This window comes from Symsagittifera roscoffensis, chromosome 8 (genome assembly GCF_963678635.1).
Source record: "Symsagittifera roscoffensis chromosome 8, txSymRosc1.1, whole genome shotgun sequence".
In the NCBI taxonomy this organism is placed as follows: Eukaryota; Metazoa; Xenacoelomorpha; order Acoela; family Convolutidae; genus Symsagittifera; species Symsagittifera roscoffensis.
Window position 1 is genome coordinate 18,240,638 of NC_087069.1, and position 27,824 is coordinate 18,268,461.

The 27,824-nt window shown below is 34.4% G+C and overlaps 4 protein-coding genes across 4 annotated transcripts in view; 3 read left to right on the forward strand and 1 right to left on the reverse strand.

Annotated features, from left to right (window-relative positions):
• The window catches only part of LOC134852943 (nicotinamidase-like), a 484,331-nt gene that overhangs the window by 353,949 nt on the left and 102,558 nt on the right, over positions 1-27,824 (reverse strand). The window lies entirely within an intron of this gene.
• Positions 1-27,824, forward strand: part of LOC134852940 (uncharacterized) — a 343,687-nt gene that overhangs the window by 148,978 nt on the left and 166,885 nt on the right. The gene's annotated exons all lie outside the window — the stretch shown is intronic.
• LOC134853492 (uncharacterized) lies at positions 395-18,521 on the forward strand. Its single transcript, XM_063869493.1, has 14 exons — positions 395-674; positions 1,769-1,950; positions 2,764-3,161; positions 3,354-3,546; positions 6,498-6,566; positions 7,203-7,361; positions 7,796-7,948; positions 12,841-13,045; positions 13,451-13,575; positions 16,307-16,476; positions 16,820-16,907; positions 17,240-17,328; positions 17,632-17,729; positions 18,393-18,521. Exons 1-14 carry the CDS (start codon positions 395-397, stop codon positions 18,410-18,412), a joined length of 2,229 nt encoding a protein of 742 aa, XP_063725563.1. The 3' UTR covers positions 18,413-18,521.
• On the forward strand, positions 18,513-27,159 carry LOC134853493 (probable serine/threonine-protein kinase kinX). Its single transcript, XM_063869494.1, has 9 exons — positions 18,513-18,554; positions 20,231-20,435; positions 21,072-21,196; positions 23,931-24,100; positions 24,444-24,531; positions 24,865-24,953; positions 25,273-25,370; positions 26,126-26,200; positions 27,030-27,159. Exons 1-9 carry the CDS (start codon positions 18,513-18,515, stop codon positions 27,143-27,145), a joined length of 1,008 nt encoding a protein of 335 aa, XP_063725564.1. The 3' UTR covers positions 27,146-27,159.

A 27,824-nucleotide genomic window follows, 5' to 3' on the forward strand; every position in this document is an offset into this window, starting at 1 on the left:
GCAGATGCAAAGAGACATTATCACTAACCACAAACCAATCTCACATCAAACACGATCATCATCATCATTCATAACATGTTTAGAGATACAAATTAAATTGCAAAACACATTTGTTACCAGTTTATACCATTTAGGTTTATTTTTTCATCAAATAAATTTCAACTGCAATTTTATAATTGCTAGTATTTGTATTTTTTAAATTCAATTGCACCCAATTTGTGAGTGTTATCACAACAGCTATATCGGCTTGGAAAAAAAGCTGTATTGAAAAAGCCATTTGCAGAACTCAAAACATTTTTGTCAAAGATATCAGCAACAGTTTTGAAACAGCATCGCGTTTCATTTCAATTGAAAATAATCGATTTTTTTTTCTAATCTGCAATTTTTTATTATAATGCTTCAAGTTAGCGACTACCCTTTGGACTTAACTAAAACCTTAGACAGGCCTAAATCTGGCACAGCAAAGAACCCCATCCACAGAGACAGAACCCGAAGAGGATCTGGAAGGTCCCTCTCCCCCTCCAAAACACCCTCTCCGCGTGATTGGGTGCAGGGGGTGGGCGAGGGAGAAGTTGGGGAGTCCAGTCGGGGAGGGGGGAACTGTGTGGAGGACAAGGAAGTTCAGACTGATATTGACAGTGTGCATTATAAAGTCACTTCAAACTACATACAAGGCATGCTTATATTTTGATATTTTTTATTTTTTGATCTTTTTAGCCTTCTCCTTAATGCAAAAAGAAGAAATTGTTTTTGTTTCACCAACCTGCGAATTTACTTTGGTTTTCATACCTAAACAACGCGTTAAACCCATAAAAATTCAGGCTTGTGCAAAGTGTGTCTGGCCTTTTTGATGCTTTTAAGACGCAATTAACAATTTTTTCAAAAATTTTCGCAGCCCGAAACAATATAAAACACAGTAAATTGTGATAATCATAAGATATCCTTTTTTTGCCTATCGTGTGATCTTTGCGTGGGCAAAACTGCCTGATGACAGGACGGCCTTTTTTATAAAACTTTTATTAAGTTTAGGCTTTATCACTTCAGTATTTTAAACTCATAAGAAATCATATTATACTATATTTGCTGTGAAGTAATCACTCTAAATCAATGATTAACGCTTTTCAAAGGGTATATTTCGTTTCTCTGATTGCCCAAAATCCATTATCTTTAATTTAGTAGAATAAGAGTCACACAGTTTGTTACAAAAAAGGGGTCTTATGCACTAAACGGCCCAAAATCATTATTTCTTCATCTCTTGAACTGAAATTAATGTGGTTGAATTTTTTTCTGCCATTTCAAATGAAATAATTCTGCCGTTTCAAGCAGATAAAATTATTAGCCGAATTATTTATTTGAGTTTTTGTTGTCAAGCCATTTTATTGAGTTTTTCTTGTTCCGGCAAGGTTTCACAAGTAACTCAAAATTAATTTGATTATCTTACAGAATTCCATCTTTGCGGAAATTTCAGCTAATATTTTTATCTGCTGGAAAGGTTGATCGGAATGCCTGACCGTCTAACTTGAATTTGATTGGCTAAATTTACCCAATCAAATTCGATCGCATAATTTTCAGCTTACGATGTAGAAAATTTGATTTTGGGCCGTTTAGTGCTTAAGACCCCAAAATAGTCTCGAAGAACTCGTCGCCCAAAAAACTGAAAACTTAAAACATTTCACCAATTTTTTTCATCAATTTAATATAAAAAGTCATTTATGCAGAAAAGTCCTCCGCTAATATGGTGCTCAAAAGAGATGCTTTGGTTATCTAGGTGGGAAAGTAAGAAGTGTATCAGCTCACAACAGATACAGAGAGAGGAGAGAGGCCCTTCTTGGCAATGAGAACAAAGGGGTGGGAGGGGGACTGCTGATGAGTCATGGCTTCAGCAGTGGACTCAAAGTGGACAGTCGAAAAGCACAGCTCTTCAGTAAACACAAAAACCCCGGAGCACAGGCTAGTAAATACTTTCAGGAGCAAGAGGAGAAAGAGGGTAGAGTAACCGCCTCGCGAACGAAGGGTTGCAGGTTCGAGGCCCACAACGAGCCGTACGCTCGTTGCATGTTATGATGAGTCAGCAATTCTCAGTAAAATTTTTAGCGACAATTACCAAAAAAAAAAGAAACAAACATTTTTTATTCAGAGGCACATCGGGTGTTCTCTGTAAAGACCTGAACGGCTCGCACATACTTTTTTCACTATTATGGATAAATGAATTCGATTGTTACGTCATTATATGACAGAAGCTTAAAATTAAATTTGTCCAAACAACCAAATTCGTCCATTAAATTTGAGATTGCCATTTTCGACATGCTAAGATGATTTTCTTAGTTGTCCTAAACTTGACTTTTTAGAACAGTCAAAATTCATTTTTTGTGTGTGCTTGCCCAAGATGACCTCATTCATTAGTTTGAATCCACCTTTTTATTTTTGAAGACAATTTTTTGGCAATACTGGCGGCCCTAATGGTCTTAACTCTAGTCAAATAATGGGGCTTTTCAGGTTAATTAGATTTTTTGACACGGTTATCACGAGGTGAAGAAGTTAAATATTAGTTTCAGAAGTTAAAATGAGCATGTTTAGATGAATATCTTAGTTGGATTTGCTGACAAAAAATAAAAGTTAGATTATTGCCAACTATTGCTGAAATGAGTAATAATATGGTTCGAGATATCAAAAAAGGCAGTTCTATTTATATTTGTTCTGAGTCACTGACCGAAAAAATGTTTGCCGACACATTGACTGAAACTTGTTTTTTTTCACGACTAGGAAGGACCCGTATTCCTCGTATCTGTACCCTCACTTGACGGAATAGTGCACGAGTACCAAGAAATGCTTCACAAACCTACATCAAAATCGAAAACAGACCCCCCACTCTCGCCTCGCATTAACGCCTACAACCAAGGTGGGGGTGCAATAATTGAAGTAGATGAGGGGGTGAAAAGACTGAGGAAGAAAGGGGGGAGCGGTAAAAAGGGGAGGGGCAAGGGGATGGAAGAAGCTGTGGAGATCAGTAGAATAACACCTGTGGTTCCGAGGACCGACGATGCTTATGGAAGCCCCGATGAATCGCCAGGGCGGGGGGAGTACGACGACGGAATTGAAAAAACACGAGAAGAAAACGAAATTAACGAAAATGAGACTGCAAATAATAAAACAACTGATCAGTGAGTGAAACGTTATATATTAGCTTTTCTTTACAATTTTATTTGGTTATATGGTAAGAAGTTATTGAAAAACGTTTTTTTTTTTCAGTCAAGTTTTGGTGAAACTTTTGAAAATTTAATGAAGTTTTTATAGAGAATCTTGTTTGGTAAATTAGTGAGTGAAGAAGTGAAAATGGTTTAATGGTTTACAAGGTTTCTGAGCCTTCCTAACTCAACCAACCCCAACACTCCCAAACCGCCACATCGACCAATCAGAGTCCAGAGTGCTAAAACTGTTTCCCAACGAACTGTGATTCCCCACGGAGAGCCGAATGAGTTGCAAAGTTACCATAGGAGGGCAGAGAGACCGAAGACTGCTGCATCTACAACTGGAAGGCCGATTAGAGTAGGTGCAGTTGATTAAAACACCTAATTTTAGCTATGATTTGTTCAAGTATATATTATTGATTTTCTAATTTCTTTTCTAATTTCTTGAAAAAATATCATTATTGAAAAAAAAGCTTGTCATTGTTTTGCGAATGAACTTAATCAGACGAAAATCAAAGTATATACAAAAATGACCAGTTAGAAGACACGTATTAAGAACAAACTCACCAAAAAATTCAAAAGCATTTTTCTCAGTCTTTCTTGTAAAATCTGTCATTCAAAGGCAAAATATGTTTAATCTGTTATTGAAAAAATGCAGTGTGATCAAAATGAAGTGACAAGAATAAAAAAACGTGAAGTTCAGAAGAGTATGGAAAAAAGACACACAATGAGACAAAAAATGAATCCATTAGAGAAGGCCAACTACCGTTGCTATATTACACGAAAAGACGAAAAGTGCCAGCATGTATTTTAGGAGCGATTTTTCATTATGTATTAGTCTCAATTTTCTCCAGGGAAAAATTACATCGTCCACCTATTGCTTGTCTGCTTATGTTTTGTCGGTTTCGTTGCCACATTCCAAAAATTTCTTGTGCTGCAAGCAATTTTCGTGCAATGGCATGTTCTGTTGATTTTCTCCTGTATTTTGAAGTTTAATATCCCTTGGCTTTGCATTTTTTTTGTTATTTTTTATTTGAATGTTTCTTATAACCTACAAGGTTTTGGCTCACTATGTATTGGCTTATTCAACTTATCTTGAGTCGTTTAAAGTGTAATACTTCGTAATTTTTAAAAAACTTTAGTTCGGTTGTGGTGCAAAAACTCATCATTTTAAAACTTAATTACTCCAAGTTTTTTTTATGACCACAATTTTTTATTTTTTTTTGTTTTCGGCTCAAAGGCTGTCTACAACGGTTTTCGGCTTGGTTACCCTAAATAAATTGTAAAAATGTTTTTATGTCTTCAAAATTTGTATTTGTGTTTTTCGACTGTGTTTTTGAAATGAAGTTTTTCCTTGATTCTGGTAGAATTTTTTATTTAAACTTTTCTTTCAACTTAGTTGCTTTCATCTCTGTTTTTTGAGTCTGGGAACGTAACTTTTTTGTGATCTGACTTTTGATTTATTTTAAAAATCAGTTCATTTTTTTGTTAAAAGGGAGGGAAACTCCATTCTCGGTCAGCAAGAAAAGAAAAAGTCTTGAAAAATGTGATTGATCTCTAACATTTCGAAAATGGAATTTAACTATCTGATTACCGAGCGAAACAAAATTTTAGTTATCAATCAAGCTTTTTCAAATTCGGTTAATTTTATCAAACAGTGCAATCACAGCGCGTTTGTTTTAGATTGAAAAATCGTGCATGGAATTTAAAAAAATTAGTTTAGAATTGACTTAAAATCAAATTTTCCGAAATAATTTTTTTTTCTCGGCACCCAAAAAATTCATTCACACTATTCTGATTTCGCTTATATTTCGAAGATCCCGCTTGCAATTCGCAAATTCCGCTTGCAACTGCGTTTTCTGTTTGCAACTGCGAAACCAGCGGTAGAGTAATTTTACTAAACACGTATATTATTGCTGGGACTTTCGATGAAAATTACGGAATACTTGCGCTCTGGGTGTTGTTTTCTCCAGTCAAAAGAGCTCAAAATTAAAGTGTTTTTTGCCTGCGATGGTTTTTGTAGAATTATGTGGCTCCAAAGAGTGCCAATTTTGACAATTTGGACAAATAACGCCAGAAATATTTTGTGCTAAAAACGCGTAAATGGAGATAGAATCTGTCATAAAAATCGTTCCAACTTGAACTGAGGCGTGTTATTAAAAACGTGCTTTATTCAAAATATAACACTTCGTCAATAAAGCAGCGTGTAAAGGTGGTTCATTTTGAAAAAATGGGATTTATGTTTAAGGCGAACACTACTCCATAGACCTCCAAAAACAACAAAGAAGAGCAAAGAAAACTAGCTTAAATGCCACAGTTTGGCCTCCTAATGTTTTTCTGCGATGAAAATTGAATATCCGGCGTTCAGTGTCTGATTGTGTGTTTGAAGTTCAGTGAAATTTGTATGAAACGTATTACTGGTTTACCCTGCCAAAACTATATGTTTTTTTAATACTTCTTCGTGGATTTTTTATTAGCAAGCCCGGTGTTATATTTCTCATAAATTTTGAAAATGTAATGGAAAATTTTGCAATCTGAAATGTTGAAAAAACGCTCAGAATTATTTGCCAAATTTTTGGTTATCCTAGTTTCCGTTTTCCCGGGTTGGCCAAAAAGCTGCCATCAAAGAATTTTGCTTAGAACAATCTTACATCCACAAAATTAGAATGTCACAAGATAGGGACGTTTTCTTTTAAGAAAATTGATAGTGACTTTTCTTGCAAGAAAGTTGTAAGATAGGTTTTTTGTATGTGCATTTTCAGTTTTTTTTTTCGAACCAGTTTAAAATTTCTCCGCTGACGCAGAGTACAATAAAAGAAACTCAGAGGCCAAACAGCTCGTTTCGCTCATGAGTTTAATAAATAAGCCACTAGCTTTGTGTAGTAAGGTTCAGCTGATAACTAAAAATGTTTATATGCATAAATTTAGTTAAAAAAAACTTTCAAAATTGAGTTTTAAATGCTATTACGTTCTAGAAACACATTTAAAAAGTTTTTTTGAGCTTTGGAAAAATGTTACCATCTTTTTGTTAAAAGAAAGTTGTAAGATCGCGGAAATTTTCTACTAAATCTCAGAAGAAGTTCTAAGATAGGGGAAAGTTTTGTAGGATGGTCAACACGGGTTTCTTTTCTTTTTGTGAGTTTTTTTTTCATATTCACCAAATTTTGAAGTGGGTCAACTTTTATCCTCAGTTCAGTTAACTTTTTCCATCTCTTATCGGACTACTTCTCTAGTCTTGTCAAAGGCAATTTGTGGAAATTTTTTTTTGAAAGTAGATTGTAAACAAATTAAAACTAACGACTAATTTAGGCGGATTGGGGTAATGTGCAGACTCAAAATCAAGACCGATGGGCTACACGCACTCATTTCCACTTCCAGGTAACTCATTCTGAACACAGTTCTGGTCTTAATTCAAGCTATCATCCCTCCCCCTACAACTTATTAGGGAGAAGTTAACAAAGTTCCACGTTGGATTTTCAGCCAATCCAAAAATTGCATTTCACAGCTCAGCTGTTTTTCTGAGTTAAAAATTGGTTGGAAGATCTAATTTGATTTATTTAGACAGAAAAATGATTAATTTATTCTATGTTTTCGAATAATTCCCTATCGGAGTGGATAACTGGAAGCTTATCTATGTTTTCCAACGCAGGAATTTTGAAGCACTCACTATTCAAGCCCCCAAAAGCCCTGATTGGTTTAATTTTTAATGAAGGTGACCTATTTGAGAAACTTTTTGGAAACATATCGCATATTTAAGCTTAAAATGTTTCGGATCGAGTGGTGCCAAAGTATGAAACAGTTTTTGGCAAAGTTAATAAATTTCATCAAAGAGACTAAAAACAGTCAAAACTTAGACTCTTACAGTTTCTACCAGAAAGAGAGGCTAGGGGCAGACGCTTGGCGATTCCCCTATGATCCTGCTGTCTGTCCTCTCAAGAATTTGTTGAATTATGTATAATTTGATTCAAACTTTTTCGGTAAATTAAATTTAGTCAACTTAAGCTGGAGTTTTAGTCCCAGCATCATGAGGACATGCGATGGGGTGCTGGGAGACCTCGGACTCCGACAATTCCTCATAAACAGAGAGTGGACTGGTACGGGGAAGGAGGGAATCATGAGGCACTGCAGAGACCCCAGTTCCTTGTTGCCAGCTCCATCAAGCCACAAGTCGATGTTAGCCCCCATTCTATGCTTAAAAATTGGGTTTCACTTTCAGACCACGCAAAAGAAGAGTTTCTAACAAGGAAAAATCATGGAATGAATAATGACTCAGAATGAATTGTTTGGTGTAAAAACTTGGTTTGAAAAGAGTGCAGTTTAAGCTAGATCTTGCAAATGCACCAGTATCTGAGCCCCTTTTGTAATTTACTGAGTAGCAAATAAGGCACAGACTGAGTTCTGGTGGGTGAAAAACTAGGCGGGTGAAAAATTTCTAACCAAATGTCCGATATTCTTCTAAAATTAATTTTCCTTTTGTCACATTCAGTTTTGAATTCAAATCCTAGAATAAAGTTAGACGAGGAATAATTGTTTTCAAAAAGTGAATCACGATTTCTTTTTAAATTTTTTGCTTCGTTTTTTGAAATAAAAATCTGTTTTTGGTTAAGAATACGTGCAAAGATGGGAAGTATAGACGCCACGTAGCTGGAGGGAGTGGATACATGCACTTAATCAAACAGATCAGACGACCCAAAACAGCACCTGCCTCAGTGCCCCAGCTGAACCGCAACAAACACAAACCCCCCTTCAACCCAGTTAAGGTCAGTTCATTGAGATTAAGCTGGTACAAAACTTGGCTCTACCCACACCTTGATTTTTTATGTTTGTTTTTGTTTTACATGTTGTTGTGGCTGAGTCTGTGATTTTACGATATAAAATTACAAACATTTCCGTTCAAAAATTCTTAAGAAACTAAAATAGTTTTGGAAATTATCACAGAATCTTATAAAATCCTAAACAGATTTGTTCAATTTTTTTTAAACCAATTTTTTGTTTTCAATTCACCGTTTTTTTGGGTTCCTCAAGCTATTTTTTACAGCCCCTTTGTCCAATTTATGTCGCTCCTTCGATCCCTGTCCCCCATCCTATGTTTAGCCCCTTTAAGGTCAAGCCATTAAACATCTTGAGGGTGGTTGGGAAGGGGGGTTTGGAAAGGAGCGTGGGGTGGGAAAGTTGAGGCAGGGAGATGAGTACAAAGGGTTGAGACAGGGGGACGAGCAGAAAAGAGAAAACTTTTCCCATTTGCAAAGAATAAACATTTTTTATGGCTCATACGAACAAAAAGGTCAAATATGATGAAACCAAATTGGAAAAGAATCGATTAAAAGGGATATATCCGGTTCTGTTTTGACAGAGAATTTTTTAAATTCCGTTCAAATTCCATTCTAAATATTGAATGGGTCCCGAAAGTTATTTAAATTGTTACATTTTTTGCCGACATAATCCGTTAAGACCAATTATTTCCCATAGAACTCTAGTGCGGGAGGTCTCAAGATTTGAATCAGCCCTGATAATGACAAAAAAAAGGTATTGTTACTGTCATGCAAATATCAACTTTATCTTTTTTTCTCATTTTCTGAAAGGGGATAAATAATCGGTTAAAATCCCTTGAAACTCAGTTCTCATTTTAAATGCGTCCCGAAAATTTTTTTGCCGATATCAACCGATAAAACTGAACATTTCTACTAGAACTTTAGTGCGGGAAGATTTGAATCAATCCTGATAGTGTTGAAAGAGTAACTATAAGTGTCAATCAATTATCAATTTAAGACATTTTTTCTCATTTAATTCAATAGGGATATATAATCGAATAAAATCCCCTAGAAATCAATTCTCAAATTTAAATGGGTTCCAAAATTTTTAAATTTATTTATTTTTCTGCCGATGCAACCCATTAAAATCGATTATTTCCAATAGAATTCTAGTGGGGGAGATTTCGAGGTTTGAATTAACGCCATGATACTGTTGAAAATGGAATAATGATTGTCTATCCATTATCAATTTCTCATTAAAATGGGTCCCAAGATTTTTATAAATTGTTTTTTTTTTCCGATAAAATCCATTAATATCGATTACTTCCAACAGAAATATACTGCAGGAGATATCGAAATTTGAATCAGCCCTGATAGTGACAAAAAAAGTTATTGTAATTATTGTAACTGTCATGCAAAAATCTATTTTTATCTTTTTTTCTCATTTTCTGAAAGGGTAAAAAAATCGATTGAAATCCCCTGAAAATCAGTTCTTATATTTATATAGGTCCCAAATTTTTTTTATTTTATTAATTTTTCTGCCGATGCGATCTATTAAAATCGATAGTTTCCAATAGAAGTCTAGTGCGGGAGATTTTGAGGCTTGAATCAGCCATGATAGTGTTGAAAATGGAATAATAACTATCTATCCCTTATCAGTTTGAGCTTTTTCCTCAAATCTACAAGGGTAAAAAATATCGATTGAAATCCCCTGAAAATCAGTTCTTATATTTAAATAGGTCCCAAATTTTTTTATTTTATTAATTTTTCTGCCAATGTAATCCATTAAAATCGATAACTTCCAATAGAAGGCCAGTGCGGGAGATCTCGTGATTTCAATCAGCCCTGATAGTGACAAAAAGGGTATTTTAACCGTCATTCACTTATCTTTTTTTTTAATTTATTGAACGGGAATACATAATCGATTCGAATCACATGAAAAGCTATTCTCATGTTAAAACGGGACCCAAAAGTTTTTTATATTATTTTAGTTTTCTGCCGCTATAACCCATTATAATGATTTTTTAACAGAGATATCTAGTGCGGGAGATCTCGAGATTTCAATCAGCCCTGATAGTGACAATAAAGAAACTATAACTGTTATTCAATTATCAATTTAGCTTTTTTCTCAGTTTTTGGAAGGGGATACATAATCGATTAAAACGCCCTAGAAATCAATTCTCATTTTCAAAGAGATACCAAAACTTTTTTAAATTGTTCAATTTTTCTGCTAATATAATCAATTCAAATCATTTATTTCCAATAGAACTCTAGTGCGGGAGCTCTTGAGATTTGTAGTCGCTCTGATAGTCTCCAAAAAGGAATTATAGTTGTCATTCAATCATCAATTATAGCTTTTTTCTCAATTTTATGATAGGGGATAAAAAATCGACTAAACTCCTTTAAAATCAAATCTCATGTTAAAATGGGTCCCAAATCTGTTAAATTGTTTAATTTTTTTGCCAATATAATCCCTTAAAATCGATTATTTCTTTTAAAACTCTGGTGCGGGAGATCTCGAAATTTCAATCAGCCCTGATAGTGAGAAATAAGGAATAACAACTGGCATTCAATTATCGGTCTTAATTTTTTTTCTTAAACGGGAATACATAATCAATTAAAAACTCCTGTAACTCTATTCTCATGTTAAAATTGGTTCCAAATTTTCTTTTAATTTGTTCAATTTTTCTGCTAGTTTAGGAAAACGGGAGTGAAACTCAAGGCATTTGAAAATTTTTGCAAAATTCGAAGGTTTATGAAAAGATTTGGTACATATTGAATTGAGTAAGCTAAGGACTGATAAGGCCAAACTTTTCATCCAAGTAGCAAAAAATCACCTGATTGAACTACCTTGGACAAACAAATTTGCCGATCTTGGCAAAATTTTACTTGCAACAAGTTTTTGGTTTCAGGCTAACTTATAATCTAATTTTTAAAAAACTCAAACAGATAAAGTTCGCGAAAAGATAGCAATTTTTTGATTGATAAAAATATCTATGATTTTTTTGTTGTTTTTGTTTGACCTAAAAATTCAAAATAAATGCGCTGATGCGTTCGTGTTGACCAAAATTGCTAGACATACCAATGGCATAGATTTTCTCCATCATTGCATTTTAAATTTTCGCCAGAGTCTCCTAGTTCGCCAACTAGAGTCTCCTAGTTCGCCAATTAGAAAGGGAGTTTTTTTGATATGGACAAGCATTCAACCATGAATTATCAAAAAAGGAGATTTTTCAAATATATTTTTTTAGTTTCTAAGATTTGTATTCATTAATAATATGAAATCTACTGTTGAGTGGGTTTCAGAAAAACTGTTTTTTGAGATATGCAAAAGCATAAACAGGAGCTGTCGAGATGAACATGAAAACATTCGTACCTTTCAACGGCGAAAAAAACTTATGTGCTTAGATGTTTTCGGGATTACTTTTAACGTGTTTCTTTTCTTTTTGATCTATCTGGTCTTGAACAGAGCCAAACGAATTCGTGTTTTCAAAATCCAAGCCACTTGGTTACTAAAAAAACATATATTTTCAGCGTTTTGAGCTGTTTAGCCATATTATAAAAAATCTGCATTCAGAAAATCACATTACTTCCTTTTCTGACTTGTTTCAATATTTAGCCAGGAAAAGGCGGACGGATCTAAAGCATTCTTCCAAACCTTTTAACTAAAATATAAAAGTCAATAGGCATAAAAGTATTAGAAGTTTTTATGAGAAATTTTGCAAACACAAATGCTTAGTCGTTTTTTGTGCGAGTTGTGAAGAAAACCAAACATTTAGACATTTTAGACACGCCTAAAAAATTTCAGGCAAAAATTTTTTGTCGGAAAAAACAAAAAAAACAAAAAAATCACTAATAAAGTATTATAAAAACCAGAACATTCGTTTTCCAAGTTTTAGAGTGTTTTTTTTTGCACGGTAGCGCTACAAAATCATTCAAATATATTTTTACAGGCGTAAAATAGTTTTTAACGGCTTATCAGTCTGTGATAAGCCTGCTCGCTTGGTTACTTGTTCAAAACTGAACTGAAACTGTAAAATTCTAAACAGGTTTTACTTGATACTAGGAAAATATTTTAATTAAAAGTGAAGCACTTTAATTTTATGCATCACTCTATACATTTCGATGATTTTTTTGCTATTTGTTTTGACTGAAAAGCAAAAAAAAGCATGCTGGCTCACTCTATTTTCTCGAAACAGAACAAAAATTAAACAGATAAAAAAGTAGTGACTGGTGACAAATCTTGCGGCGTATTTTTGACCCATTCTAAAATTTTCAATTTGACCCATTCTAAAAAAAAAACTGAAACACATCCGAAAACAAAATTCTTCCCCATTTTCAATGACCAAAACAAAAATGCATTTATGAGCTTTTTGCGTTTTTGAGACTTAAGAACGCGCTTACAATGTGTCAATATCCATCAAAATTCGGTCATGATAATTTGATTGATTCTAGTTTGTTTGTGTTACAGTTTCGTGGCGTTTTTCATAATTGCTGTCATCCAACTTTAGAGCAAAACTCTTTACCCTTAAACAAAACTCCAAAAAACCGCTATGTTTTTTCTCAAATTGCTAATGCTGACTGTTACTAATGACAACATGACCAGAACCATTGCTGTATTAGACACAAATAAATAGAATTTCAAAGGTGGTGGGAATTATTCAAACTCACATGTGCTGAAAAAAAAATACTTTGGCTCTTTATCTTTTCCCTCGCCTGCGACCTTATACTTATTAAACTTCTGATCACAATTAACGCGGCCTGCGGACAAATTGGGGTATAGCAAACATATTTAGTATTTATAGATAGGACTTCAAAACCACTCGTTACACCAGAAACTTTTACTTATGTTAAGTGGGTTTTTGGTGGTGATCCAATATTTTCAACCTTTTCCTATTCAGGTCAAACTGAAGGACGGACAAGAGTGTGGGTGCACAAGGTCAGACACCGCAACAAACGCAACAGACACTGGGGATGAAGGGGAGGGGGAGGGGCTGAATAGTGGGAAAACGAGGGAGGGATGTGTGGGTGTCGACGGGGCTCTGAGTTGTGTGTCTCCGCCCAAAACCAGACTGCACATCAGTACAAAGCAGGAAATATTGAGAGGTAGAAAAAAAATAAATTTCATGTTGCCAAGAAAAATTATGAATATGTTTGTGGAAAAGTTTTTAATTTGGCACAACCAACCATAGACAGTTATTTGATTTTTGAAAACCCCATTTTTTGAAAACCTCCTCATTGATGGCTAAACTCCCAAAGAACGCTTATAAATTCTGGCAATAGTGATAAAAAAAAGTTTTAGGCAGTGTTATTGCATTTCAATGATTCTAAAAAAAAACAGAAGTGATATGTGAGCTGGTTGCGGCTCTGTACGTTACCGTCGTTTAGCCTTCTACCTTGAGCAGCCGTGGCCGAGTGGAGTAAGGGGGGTTGAGACAAGAAAAAACAAAAAAAAATCATTTTGTGATTTTCTTTTTACCCTCGTGATAGTTTCGTTTGTTGTCCTGTTAGTGTACAAGAGAGCTAGTGGGGATGACATTGAGACTGGGGTGAAAATGGACAGCGAAGGGTACCAGCGCAGTCTGCAGTGGCGACAACAACAACAGCAGCAACAACAACAACAGCAGCAAATCAAGGTTAAATTTGGTTATTTTTGAGGTTGTTTCTATCGTTTGCAAATTGTGGATCTCTTGAGTTATCCCCCACCATTCTTTGCCTCACTTTTTGAGTGATTGTTTTTTTTTGCTTAAAATGATGGCGAAGGTCAGTGAATCTTAGAAATGTAAAGAATGTTACAGCTCCATACCTTACCTGTCTCCCATAACTAACAGTGGAAATTAGAAAATAAACTGAATTTAGCAAATATGATACCGCTGCATAAAAAAGGAAGCAAGTTAATTCTTATCGCTCAATACTTAATCAGTTGCAGAGTTTGAGAGTGCACAATTACTTCTTTAAACTCTATCTAAAAAAACTAGACTGCGAGCAATTCGATCTAAAAAAACTAGACAGCGAGCAATTCGATCTAAAAAAACTAGACAGCGAGCAATTCGATTTCTGGTGGCAATTGCTTGTTTTCTTGATCTAGCAAAAGTAAAAACAAAAACTCGGACAGGTCAAAAAGACTATTTGAGTGGTTATTTTTTGTTTGAATTGAAAAAGGTACAATTGATCACAAGTTTCTATATCGTAAGCTCAAGGGACTTTTTCTCCAATGGTTCCAGAATTATTTGCCAGATAGATATCAAAGTGTTCAAACAAACAACATATTTTTAAGTTGGTTACAAAACAAATTACAAGTACTGCTAATTGATACACATCACCGATTTAATTAAAACTTAAAGAATATTTAAAAAAAACACCTCTTTTTCCAGACAACAGATATGTAATAGCAATAACTTTGAACCTAAAAAACAATAAATTAGTCTTTCTGAAAACTTTTTTGCTCTGCTTATATTCATTAAGTTTACTTTAAAGGTCGACAAAACCGCCTTGATTAATTTAAACAATCAGACGAAAGTGTTGAGTTCTCAGTAAAAAAAATTTTCCGGTCATGATATTTTTGTCTACGAACTTTCGCATGCGTTTGGTTTGCTTAACAACCTGTACCGCACCGAGCACCCATGGATCATAATCTATTATTTTGCCATAATATGGTCAGTATTTATAAAATTACAAAAAAATCTATTATAATTCCTTGAAAATGTATTATAATCCTAAAAAAATTTAATGTCAATATAATCCATTATAATTAATTATATCTAATATTTATCTAATATACTTTAATCCTAATATTTTGTATGCCAATATAAAACATTGTAATTGATTTTAATCGATTATGATTGATTTTTTCGAGGGGTTAATCATGATATTTACAATTTTCTCAAAGCTATCTCATTTCGTGTATAGTGCAGTTGCTATGTATTCCGTCTCATAAAAAGTTACATTGTTACATTTCACATAAAAAACTTATATTTTTTGTCTCTACTTTTTAATTTCATCTCAGTTTATCCCCCTTTACTTTACCCCCCCCCCACCCCTCCTCCGCCATTTGCCCCCCCCCCCCCTTATGGATGAACATTGGGGATCTTATTTATTGGTAGACTTTGGAGGAGGGGGGTTAATGATTGTCACATCCCCCAGTTTAGCCCCACACCTCCCCCCAGCTTACCCACCACCGTTTTATAGAATTTAGTTCTAAAAATAAAACTGATTATATTTGATTATAATGGCAATATAATCGATTTCGTGGTCTGAATTTTACATCTTTAATGGATTATAATGGATTATTTTTGTCTCGGGAATCCATTATAAACAATTAGAATCCATGGGCATTCGCTGCGAGATATGCAGCTTTTATTTTCAATCAACCACTAGAAAGACAAATATTAAAAATAAATTTTGTGCAAAGTCAGTGATCACCAGAAAACTGTAATGAAATTAGCTTCAATGAAATTTACTAATTAAAATTGAAAGATATTTATAGATTTGAAAAATTCGAGTTTACTAAATGTATTTTAGTAAACATTTTACTTATGTCTTTCCTAAAAATTTGGATAGATATACCAAAGCTTGCCAGTCAGGGTTGCAAACTCATGCTGAAAATTGGTCGTTTGAAATTTCAGGTTATCGAGAAAAAAGCTTTGAATTTTTTTTGAGAGATTTTTTATTCTTAGAAAAACAATTTTCAAAGTTTTTTTTTCAATTTAAGTATTGGATGAATGCTGTCGAGTACGCCAGGAAAAACAGTGAAAAAATATTCAAAAAACGACCGTCTGGACTTTCTGTTTTGTGCGAAAAGCTTTTTTAAAACAAAAATATTGAATTCTGGGCATAAATACCGAATTTTTAAACTATTTTTTCCTTTCTGATTGATGTCTTGCAACTGATATAATTGGCTCACATTGCGTGGAAAGATGCGCAATTTGAACTGACAGCTTTTCTTGATTTTTTTCTCTATACTTTCATTTCAATTTGGTTTTGCATTTCATGATATCCAAAAATCTAAAATTTTTAATTATGTTGAAATTGGCAGCCCTTAAGTGGGCTCGAACAATGCCTTTTTGTTATCCTCTCCACTATTTAATTGCTACTTATGTGTACTGACGACATAAAACGAATTTAATTCCGAAAAGTTTTATGTTATATGGTGAATTCAATTTACTTTCTTCATTGATATTAACTGGGCTAAGTAGTTTATAAGTAATTGACTTCAGGTTTTTTTAACTCGCGCTTTTATTTCAAAAGTTTTGCATTTTCTGGCGTTTTCAATCAGCTATTCAAACAATCATACTTATTTTGATTTAAAAAATAATAATAAAACATTTTTGATTTTTGACTTATTATTTTATTTTAACCACTTCCCAGGATCAAGAAAAAGAGGCGCAACTTAATGATCAGGAATGTGAAGATGGAATCAGGAGATGTCACCATCAGCATAACCACAACCACAACCACTCCAAGATCAGACCAGGCACCGCCCCCCTCGTGAGTCCAGGGTGGCAGAGACGCATGCAGGACCAAGCCGAGTCACATCTGTAGGTCTACATGGGCTGATAAAAACTGATATCATAATAAATCATGACGAATTCTGCTTCAATGGATAAAAAGGATTCGCACATATTGAATGGGTTTTTTTCAAGTTTAAATTTTTTTAAATAAAGCCTTGGACTCTTTAAAGCCCCCTTCCCCTCTGGAACCGAAAAAAAAGAGTTTGAGCGTGAACCAATAATTTTAAAAAACAATGAAACCAAATAAGTAATTTTGTTCAAGTTCACAGAGGGGAGGATTCAAATTATCTGAGGGGAGGATGTTAACTTGATCCTATGCTCCTTAGAATCTTCAAACTGTTACTCTTTTATTCATTTATAACAATTTCAGTGAAGACATTTCCACTCGTGTGTTTCTACCCGACACCAACTCATTTGGGGAAGGTGCTGATACTATTCATGAAGAGGAGAAGATATTTGTGAGTACAGTAGCGTGCCGAGATGTGGACGGGAAGGGGGGGGGTTGGGGTTGACTGCTTCTTTTTCAAATTCTGGTTGCTAAATTAACTTTACGACATCCATTTTTGGCTGACCAACCTCAAAAACGTTCTAAAGGCACTTTCGGCGCCAATATAACTAATTTTGAGAGTATTTAATCCCCACCCCAATACCGATTGAAACATTTGCTGGTAATTTTTTATGGATTTATATTTACTTTGATGCGTGTTAATTAGATTTAATTAGGCTTATTGACTATTTTTACTCTAAATTGACTTGGGTTGATTAATTTAAATGATTGCGGCTTGTTTAGGATCCTAAACAGCTGTACCACTACACCCCACGCAAACACCAGGACGACTATCCCCCCTGCAACCACGCACACGGACCATACGGACTCAAGTGAGTTCTATCACGCCAAATACAACACCCCCCCCCACACACACACATACACACTTGCATACATACACACACATACACACTTGCATACACACACACACACACACACACAATAAACCGCTAAGTAGGTCAAAATTTCAAACTCAAAAGAAGTTCCCGAAACAAAAAAAGTCGTTTTAGTGCATGGTTGATTCAAGAACACTCTTATAATAGTTTTCATAGAAACTAGAGTCCTTCTCATAGTTAAATGTCATTATTGCATTTGATATTTCTAATGAATATGCTGTACATTGATGTTTTGTTCAGATATTGGATCGATGAAATCACAAAACGCATTCATCAGAAGCAGAAAGCGAAGCTGGGGAAGAACTACAAGGCCAAGCCACCAAAACCCAAAAAACCAGGTATGAATATTATATAATAACCCTCGTATCAGCGTCAGAATGTAATCTTTTTTCTCTTCAATTTTTTCACAGAAGATCAAAATAATGCCTCTGATCTTGTTCAAAATCTTGCTGAAATTTTTATACTCGATCTGAAATTTTTATGCTCGATCACGTTTACATTCTTTATTGTGGATTCTAATGAGATGCACTGTGAGTGGGCTTAAATTAGTTTTTTAGGGTGAAACTTAAATAGAAGAAGAAACTTTAATTGAACTTTTTAATAAAGATGTCAAATAAAAACTTAATTTTTTGAGCTTAAATCAATGTTTTGTAGTCCTATAGAAGATATGCTTGATTATCACTCCGGCTAAAGGGATTTAATTCTGAACATTTTTCTTCATTTTTCTCTTTAAACTTTTCTTGACGCGGACTAGTTTTTTTTGAACTCTAAGGAACTACTTTTAAATGTCGTATTAGAACCTAAATCACTTCTAAAAAGGGGCTTCAAAATAAAGCCACAATCGATTGCCCTTAAATGTTTCTTTGAGGAAATTGGTTATGCGAGGAAACAAAACCCTACGCCATAATTCCTTCCCATTCTACAATGCCTAACTTCAAGTCATAATTTAGAAATGGCATTTGTTTTTATGTATTTTGGGGTATGTGTCGATTGATGTTTAGACTTAGTGATTCCGATATGATCAAGTGAGTGAAGGGATCTGATTGGTTGATTGATGATGATGCTCCCCCTGTTCTGTTCCAGCTCCCCCATTCGTGCGCAGTGATAGTACAGAGAGAATCATGCAGATGGAGACCAATTTGAAACAACTCATCAGAGGTGTGGTATTATATCCAATTAGTAACTCTGTCTCAGAAGAAAAATATTGGGAAGTTTTTGAATGGTGTAGTTTTTTCAAAAAGGTATTTTTTGAAAATTTCGTTTTTTTTTGCAATTATTAGTGTATTCTGTTCTATGTTAACTTTTCTAGCCAATTTGGTTTCAAACTATCGTTATTACACCTGCTGTTAAATTAAAAGTTGATTTTTCAAACGATTGAAGATTTTACAAAAATTGCATTGGCTTAGGAATCTATATGCTCTGAAGGATTTTCAGTGTTTTTCATTTCTGTCTAAGTTAATTGTAATTTTTTTTTGAAAATGGGCAAATAAGTTTTGAAAAAAATAAGAGTGTGTGATGATAAGAACTCATAAAACGGTAAAATGAGACTTAAGAACGCGCTTACAATGTGCCAATATCCGTCAAAATCCGGTCATGATATTTTGATTGATTCTAGTTTGTTTGTATTACAGTTTGTGGAATTTTTCATAATTGCTGTCATCCAATTTTAGAGCAAAACTCTTTATCGTTAAACAAAACTTCAAAAAACCGCTATGTTTTTCTCAAATTGCTAATGTGTTATTTGAATTTTAGATACTTAACAGACTTTTAAATTTTAAAATAGATTCAATTGTGTCATCTTTGAACTGAGAAGTTTTCACAAAGTTAACACATGCACATATATCCTTATTGAAGGTCAAATGATTTTGTTAAACCGATTGGGACACTTTTTAGAGTTTTTATCAAATCATTATTAGCATTGCGATAATCATTATATAATGTGACTTCATCAGCAAAAAGAACAAGGTTTGAACTATTGCAACATCAGGCACATCGTTGGTATATAAAGAAAAAAAGCAAAGGTCCCAAAACGGAAATTTGGGGCACACCAAATCGGATTGGTATAACAAACGAAATTTCGCTGCCATGATTAACATGTTTACGATCAGTTAAACAATTCTTATAAAAAATTGGTTAAATTTTCCTCAAAAACTAAAGCAGTACAGTTTTTTTAAACAAAATGGTGTAATATGTTGTGTCAAATGCATCTCTTAAGATCAACAACACTAATTTTTCCGAAAAACTTTTCGTCAATAGAATTTTTTCAAGAACTCTGTGAAACAAAACAAAGCATGAACACATGATCGCAGGGTTGGAACCCAAACTGCTTCATTTTTAAAAAGCGTTTCTTTTTAATGAACGACATTAGTCGTTTGTATAATTTTTTCAGTAATTTTGAAATAGAGCTGAATAGGCTGACGGGTTTCTAAAGATCACCACTGACCTTTGCCACTTTAAGACGATCCGGTAAACCGCTGCATCTAAAGATTCAAAAAAATTTTCAGCAAGATGCTGACTGTTACTCTAATCATGAACAGAACTATTGCTGTATTAGACACAAATAAATAGAATTTCAAAGGTGGTGGGAATTATTCAAACTCACATGTGCTGGAAAAAAAACGAAAAATACTTTGGCTCTTTATCTTTTCCCTCGCCTGCCACTTTATACTTAGTAAACTTCTGATCACAATTCACGCGGCGTACGGACAAATTTTGGTATAGCAAACATATTTGGCGTTTTTAGATAGGACTGTTAAACCAATCGTTACTCCAAAAGCTTAATCTTATGTTAGGTGGGTTTTTGGTGGTGATCCAATATTTTCAACCTTTTCCTATTCAGGTCAAACTGAAGGACGGACAAGAGTGTGGGTGCACAAGGTCAGACACCGCAACAACCGCAACAGACACTGGGGATGAAGGGGAGGGAGAGGGACTGAATGGTGGGAAAACGAGGGAGGGAAGTGGGGGTGTCGACGGGGCTCTGAGTTGTGTGTCTCCGCCCAAAACCAGACTGCACATCAGTACAAAGCAGGAAATTTTGAGAGGTAGAAAAAAAATTTAAATTTCATGTTGCCAAGAAAAATTATGAATATGTTTGTGGAAAAGTTTTTGATTTGGCACAACCAACCATAGACAGTTATTTGATTTTTGCAAACCCATTTTTTGAAAAACTCCTCATTGATGGCTAAACTTAAGATCATTTATTCACGAGGGATAGGACCAACATACGAGCTGTACAGCTCATCACGGCGAACCGCTGTTGTGCCCCTGCTTAAGAACTACATGCAATTTTTTTTGGTTATTTTTCTGGGCTGGATAATGTTGCCTCACCCTAAAGCAACGAGCACGGATCATGGTGGGCCTCGAACATCCGACCTTTCGATAGAAACGCTTAAAGAACGCTTAAAAATTCGAAACTCCCAAAGAACGCTTATAAATTCTGGCAATAGTGATAAAAAAAAAGTTTTAGACAGTGTTATTGCATTTCAATGATTCTAAAACAAAGAACAGAAGTGATATGTGAGCTAATTCCGGCTCTTCACTTTACCGTTGCTTAGCCTTTTACCTTGAGCAGCCGTGGCCGAGTGGAGTAAGGGGGGTTGAGACAAGAAAAAACAAAAAAAAATCATTTTGTGATTTTCTTTTTACCCTCGTGATAGTTTCGTTTGTTGTCCTGTTAGTGTACAAGAGAGCTAGTGGGGATGACATTGAGATTGGGGTGAAAATGGACAGCGAAGGGTACCAGCGCAATCTGCAGTGGCGACAACAACAACAGCAGCAACAACAACAACAGCAGCAAATCAAGGTTAAATTTGGTTATTTTTGAGGTTGTTTCTATCGTTTGCAAATTGTGGATCTCTTGAGTTATCCCCCACCATTCTTTGCCTCACTTTTTGAGTGATTGTTTTTTTTTGCTTAAAATGATGGCGAAGGTCAGTGAATCTTAGAAATGCAAAGAATGTTACAGCTCCATACCTTACCTGTCTCCCATAACTAACAGTGGAAATTAGAAAATAAACTGAATTTAGCAAATATGATACCGCTGCATAAAAAAGGAAGCAAGTTAATTCTTATCGCTCAATACTTAATCAGTTGCAGAGTTTGAGAGTGCACAATTACTTCTTTAAACTCTATCTAAAAAAACTAGACTGCGAGCAATTCGATCTAAAAAAACTAGACAGCGAGCAATTCGATCTAAAAAAACTAGACAGCGAGCAATTCGATTTCTGGTGGCAATTGCTTGTTTTCTTGATCTAGCAAAAGTAAAAACAAAAACTCGGACAGGTCAAAAAGACTATTTGAGTGGTTATTTTTTGTTTGAATTGAAAAAAGTACAATTGATCACAAGTTTCTATATCGTAAGCTCAAGGGACTTTTTCTCCAATGGTTCCAGAATTATTTGCCAGATAGATATCAAAGTGTTCAAACAAACAACATATTTTTAAGTTGGTTACAAAACAAATTACAAGTACTGCTAATTGATACACATCACCGATTTAATTAAAACTTAAAGAATATTAAAAAAAAACACCTCTTTTTCCAGACAACAGATATGTAATAGCAATAACTTTGAACCTAAAAAACAATAAATTAGTCTTTCTGAAAACTTTTTTGATCTGCTTATATTCATTAAGTTTACTTTAAAGGTCGACAAAACCGCCTTGATTAATTTAAACAATCAGACGAAAGTGTTTAGTTCTCAGTAAAAAAAATTTTCCGGTCATGATATTTTTGTCTACGAACTTTCGCATGCAATTGGTTTGCTTAACAACCTGTACCGCACCGAGCACCCATAGATCATAATCTATTATTTTGCCATAATATGGTCAGTATTTATAAAATTACAAAAAAATCTATTATAATTCCTTGAAAATGTATTATAATCCTAAAAAAATTTAATGTCAATATAATCCATTATAATTAATTATATCTAATATTTATCTAATATACTTTAATCCTAATATTTTGTATGCCAATATAAAAAATTGTAACTGATTTTAATCGATTATGATTGATTTTTTTGAGGGGTTAATCATGATATTTACAATTTTCTCAAAGCTATCTCATTTCGTGTATAGTGCAGTTGCTACGTATTCCGTCTCATAAAAAGTTACATTGTTACATTTCACATAAAAAACTTATATTTTTTGTCTCTACTTTTTAATTTCATCTCAGTTTATCCCCCTTTACTTTACCCCCCCCCCCCCCACCCCTCCTCCGCCATTTGCCCCCCCCCCCCTTATGGATGAACATTGGGGATCTTATTTATTGGTAGACTTTGGAGGAGGGGGGTTAATGATTGTCACATCCCCCAGTTTAGCCCCACACCTCCCCCCAGCTTACCCACCACCGTTTTATAGAATTTAGTTCTAAAAATAAAACTGATTATATTTGATTATAATGGCAATATAATCGATTTCGTGGTCTGAATTTTACATCTTTAATGGATTATAATGGATTATTTTTGTCTCGGGAATCCATTATAAACAATTAGAATCCATGGGCATTCGCTGCGAGATATGCAGCTTTTATTTTCAATCAACCACTAGAAAGACAAATATTAAAAATAAATTTTGTGCAAAGTCAGTGATCACCAGAAAACTGTAATGAAATTAGCTTCAATGAAATTTACTAATTAAAATTGAAAGATATTTATAGATTTGAAAAATTCGAGTTTACTAAATGTATTTTAGTAAACATTTTACTTATGTCTTTCCTAAAAATTTGGATAGATATACCAAAGCTTGCCAGTCAGGGTTGCAAACTCATGCTGAAAATTGGTCGTTTGAAATTTCAGGTTATCGAGAAAAAAGCTTTGAATTTTTTTTGAGAGATTTTTTATTCTTAGAAAAACAATTTTCAAAGTTTTTTTTTCAATTTAAGTATTGGATGAATGCTGTCGAGTACGCCAGGAAAAACAGTGAAAAAATATTCAAAAAACGACCGTCTGGACTTTCTGTTTTGTGCGAAAAGCTTTTTTAAAACAAAAATATTGAATTCTGGGCATAAATACCGAATTTTTAAACTACTTTTCCCTTTCTGATTGATGTCTTGCAACTGATATAATTGGCTCACATTGCGTGGAAAGATGCGCAATTTGAACTGACAGCTTTTCTTGATTTTTTTCTCTATACTTTCATTTCAATTTGGTTTTGCATTTCATGATATCCAAAAATCTAAAATTTTTAATTATGTTGAAATTGGCAGCCCTTAAGTGGGCTCGAACAATGCCTTTTTGTTATCCTCTCCACTATTTAATTGCTACTTATGTGTACTGACGACATAAAACGAATTTAATTCCGAAAAGTTTTATGTTATATGGTGAATTCAATTTACTTTCTTCATTGATATTAACTGGGCTAAGTAGTTTATAAGTAATTGACTTCAGGTTTTTTTAACTCGCGCTTTTATTTCAAAAGTTTTGCATTTTCTGGCGTTTTCAATCAGCTATTCAAACAATCATACTTATTTTGATTTAAAAAATAATAATAAAACATTTTTGATTTTTGACTTATTATTTTATTTTAACCACTTCCCAGGATCAAGAAAAAGAGGCGCAACTTAATGATCAGGAATGTGAAGATGGAATCAGGAGATGTCACCATCAGCATAACCACAACCACAACCACTCCAAGATCAGACCAGGCACCGCCCCCCTCGTGAGTCCAGGGTGGCAGAGACGCATGCAGGACCAAGCCGAGTCACATCTGTAGGTCTACATGGGCTGATAAAAACTGATATCATAATAAATCATGACGAATTCTGCTTCAATGGATAAAAAGGATTCGCACATATTGAATGGGTTTTTTTCAAGTTTAAATTTTTTTAAATAAAGCCTTGGACTCTTTAAAGCCCCCTTCCCCTCTGGAACCGAAAAAAAAGAGTTTGAGCGTGAACCAATAATTTTAAAAAACAATGAAACCAAATAAGTAATTTTGTTCAAGTTCACAGAGGGGAGGATTCAAATTATCTGAGGGGAGGATGTTAACTTGATCCTATGCTCCTTAGAATCTTCAAACTGTTACTCTTTTATTCATTTATAACAATTTCAGTGAAGACATTTCCACTCGTGTGTTTCTACCCGACACCAACTCATTTGGGGAAGGTGCTGATACTATTCATGAAGAGGAGAAGATATTTGTGAGTACAGTAGCGTGCCGAGATGTGGGCGGGAAGGGGGGGGGGTTGGGGTTGACTGCTTCTTTTTCAAATTCTGGTTGCTAAATTAACTTTACGACATCCATTTTTGGCTGACCAACCTCAAAAACGTTCTAAAGGCACTTTCGGCGCCAATATAACTAATTTTGAGAGTATTTAATCCCCACCCCAATACCGATTGAAACATTTGCTGGTAATTTTTTATGGATTTATATTTACTTTGATGCGTGTTAATTAGATTTAATTAGGCTTATTGACTATTTTTACTCTAAATTGACTTGGGTTGATTAATTTAAATGATTGCGGCTTGTTTAGGATCCTAAACAGCTGTACCACTACACCCCACGCAAACACCAGGACGACTATCCCCCCTGCAACCACGCACACGGACCATACGGACTCAAGTGAGTTCTATCACGCCAAATACAACACCCCCCCCCCCCCCCCCACACACACACACACATACACACTTGCATACATACACACACATACACACTTGCATACACACACACACACACACACACACACAATAAACCGCTAAGTAGGTCAAAATTTCAAACTCAAAAGAAGTTCCCGAAACAAAAAAAGTCGTTTTAGTGCATGGTTGATTCAAGAACACTCTTATAATAGTTTTCATAGAAACTAGAGTCCTTCTCATAGTTAAATGTCATTATTGCATTTGATATTTCTAATGAATATGCTGTACATTGATGTTTTGTTCAGATATTGGATCGATGAAATCACAAAACGCATTCATCAGAAGCAGAAAGCGAAGCTGGGGAAGAACTACAAGGCCAAGCCACCAAAACCCAAAAAACCAGGTATGAATATTATATAATAACCCTCGTATCAGCGTCAGAATGTAATCTTTTTTCTCTTCAATTTTTTCACAGAAGATCAAAATAATGCCTCTGATCTTGTTCAAAATCTTGCTGAAATTTTTATACTCGATCTGAAATTTTTATGCTCGATCACGTTTACATTCTTTATTGTGGATTCTAATGAGATGCACTGTGAGTGGGCTTAAATTAGTTTTTTCAAGTTGGACAGGGTGAAACTTAAATAGAAGAAGAAACTTTAATTGAACTTTTTAATAAAGATGTCAAATAAAAACTTAATTTTTTGAGCTTAAATCAATGTTTTGTAGTCCTATAGAAGATATGCTTGATTATCACTCCGGCTAAAGGGATTTAATTCTGAACATTTTTCTTCATTTTTCTCTTTAAACTTTTCTTGACGCGGACTAGTTTTTTTTGAACTCTAAGGAACTACTTTTAAATGTCGTATTAGAACCTAAATCACTTCTAAAAAGGGGCTTCAAAATAAAGCCACAATCGATTGCCCTTAAATGTTTCTTTGAGGAAATTGGTTATGCGAGGAAACAAAACCCTACGCCATAATTCCTTCCCATTCTACAATGCCTAACTTCAAGTCATAATTTAGAAATGGCATTTGTTTTTATGTATTTTGGGGTATGTGTCGATTGATGTTTAGACTTAGTGATTCCGATATGATCAAGTGAGTGAAGGGATCTGATTGGTTGATTGATGATGATGCTCCCCCTGTTCTGTTCCAGCTCCCCCATTCGTGCGCAGTGATAGTACAGAGAGAATCATGCAGATGGAGACCAATTTGAAACAACTCATCAGAGGTGTGGTATTATATCCAATTAGTAACTCTGTCTCAGAAGAAAAATATTGGGAAGTTTTTGAATGGTGTAGTTTTTTCAAAAAGGTATTTTTTGAAAATTTCGTTTTTTTTTGCAATTATTAGTGTATTCTGTTCTATGTTAACTTTTCTAGCCAATTTGGTTTCAAACTATCGTTATTACACCTGCTGTTAAATTAAAAGTTGATTTTTCAAACGATTGAAGATTTTACAAAAATTGCATTGGCTTAGGAATCTATATGCTCTGAAGGATTTTCAGTGTTTTTCATTTCTGTCTAAGTTAATTGTAATTTTTTTTTGAAAATGGGCAAATAAGTTTTGAAAAAAATAAGAGTGTGTGATGATAAGAACTCATAAAACGGTAAAATTGCAATTGAACGAATTTGGAGGCCAACATCTAGTCAAGTTCTCTAAAAAAAAATGAAAAATTTTCGAGCCAGTTTTTCTCAACTGCGGAAATTTAATTTCAAAAGTGAAAAAAGGTTATGGTACAGTTTTCCGGTAAAGTTTGGCGCTGAGTGTTTTTTTTTCAGCGAATTCTGACTCCGTTGAGGAAAACAGATAGTGATCAGGACTGAGAGCACTATAATATGATACCACATATACCATCCTATGTGCTTTCTTTAACGTAGTCAGAATTCGCTGGAAAAAACTACACTCTACGTCATAGTTGCTTAACAATTCGTTAAAATGTCGGAACAAAAAATTTTACCAAAAAAAAACTCCCCATACATTTTTTTTCGTTTTCAGAAGACAAATGAAATTTTTGCGCTATAAATATATATTTTTTTCATCGTGTGTTTTTTTTTCAGACAACGAAAAGGCAGCTAGAATTGAGGCCAGACTGAAGGCATCCCATCTGGACGAAGACACCAAAGACGAACTCATGTTCTTGGGCCTCATGGACTGTCTGCACTTAAAGCACTAAATCAACCTGTAGAAAAGAGCAATCATTATGATTGTTTTTTTCAAGTATATTTAATACAATTGATGAAAATTTGAAAGTTAAAGTAGGATCTTTGTCTTGCGCAGAGCGGCAGAAAAACTTGTAGGCATGAGACTATAGTCGTGGAACCGTCGCTCGCTCGCAAATAGCCTTCGGCTGTTCGTCAAAAATGTTCCAATATATGCCGAAAGTTCGATTGTTTGGTATTTCATTCGGATTTTCAATGATCTTGAGAAAAAAAGTCAAGATCAAGAACTTACATTAGAACGTTCGGTTGCACCACGAAATGACCAGATATGGTACCATGATCGGCAGCGCATTAAATTGAACAGCATCATTGACGGATAATGATCCCTTAAAACTGCAATTACTTAACCTCTTAAATTATTAGGTATAATAGAGCGGGTATAAATTAAAAGATAAAGCGGGTATTTAGCCAAAAATGACCACAAAAAAAAAGAGTTTTGAATGCTCAAAAACGAGTACAATGGCTGAATGCGATGTCTCACATGATGGAATGGGATATGCCGTTAAGTAGCATTCAGAATCTGGTTCACAAGCTTAAATTATACACTACTAAGTATTCAAATACGTCATTCAAATAAGTTCACTCAATTGGAAAATCGGAATTACTTAATGTAGCCTAGTCTTTATTGTTCCG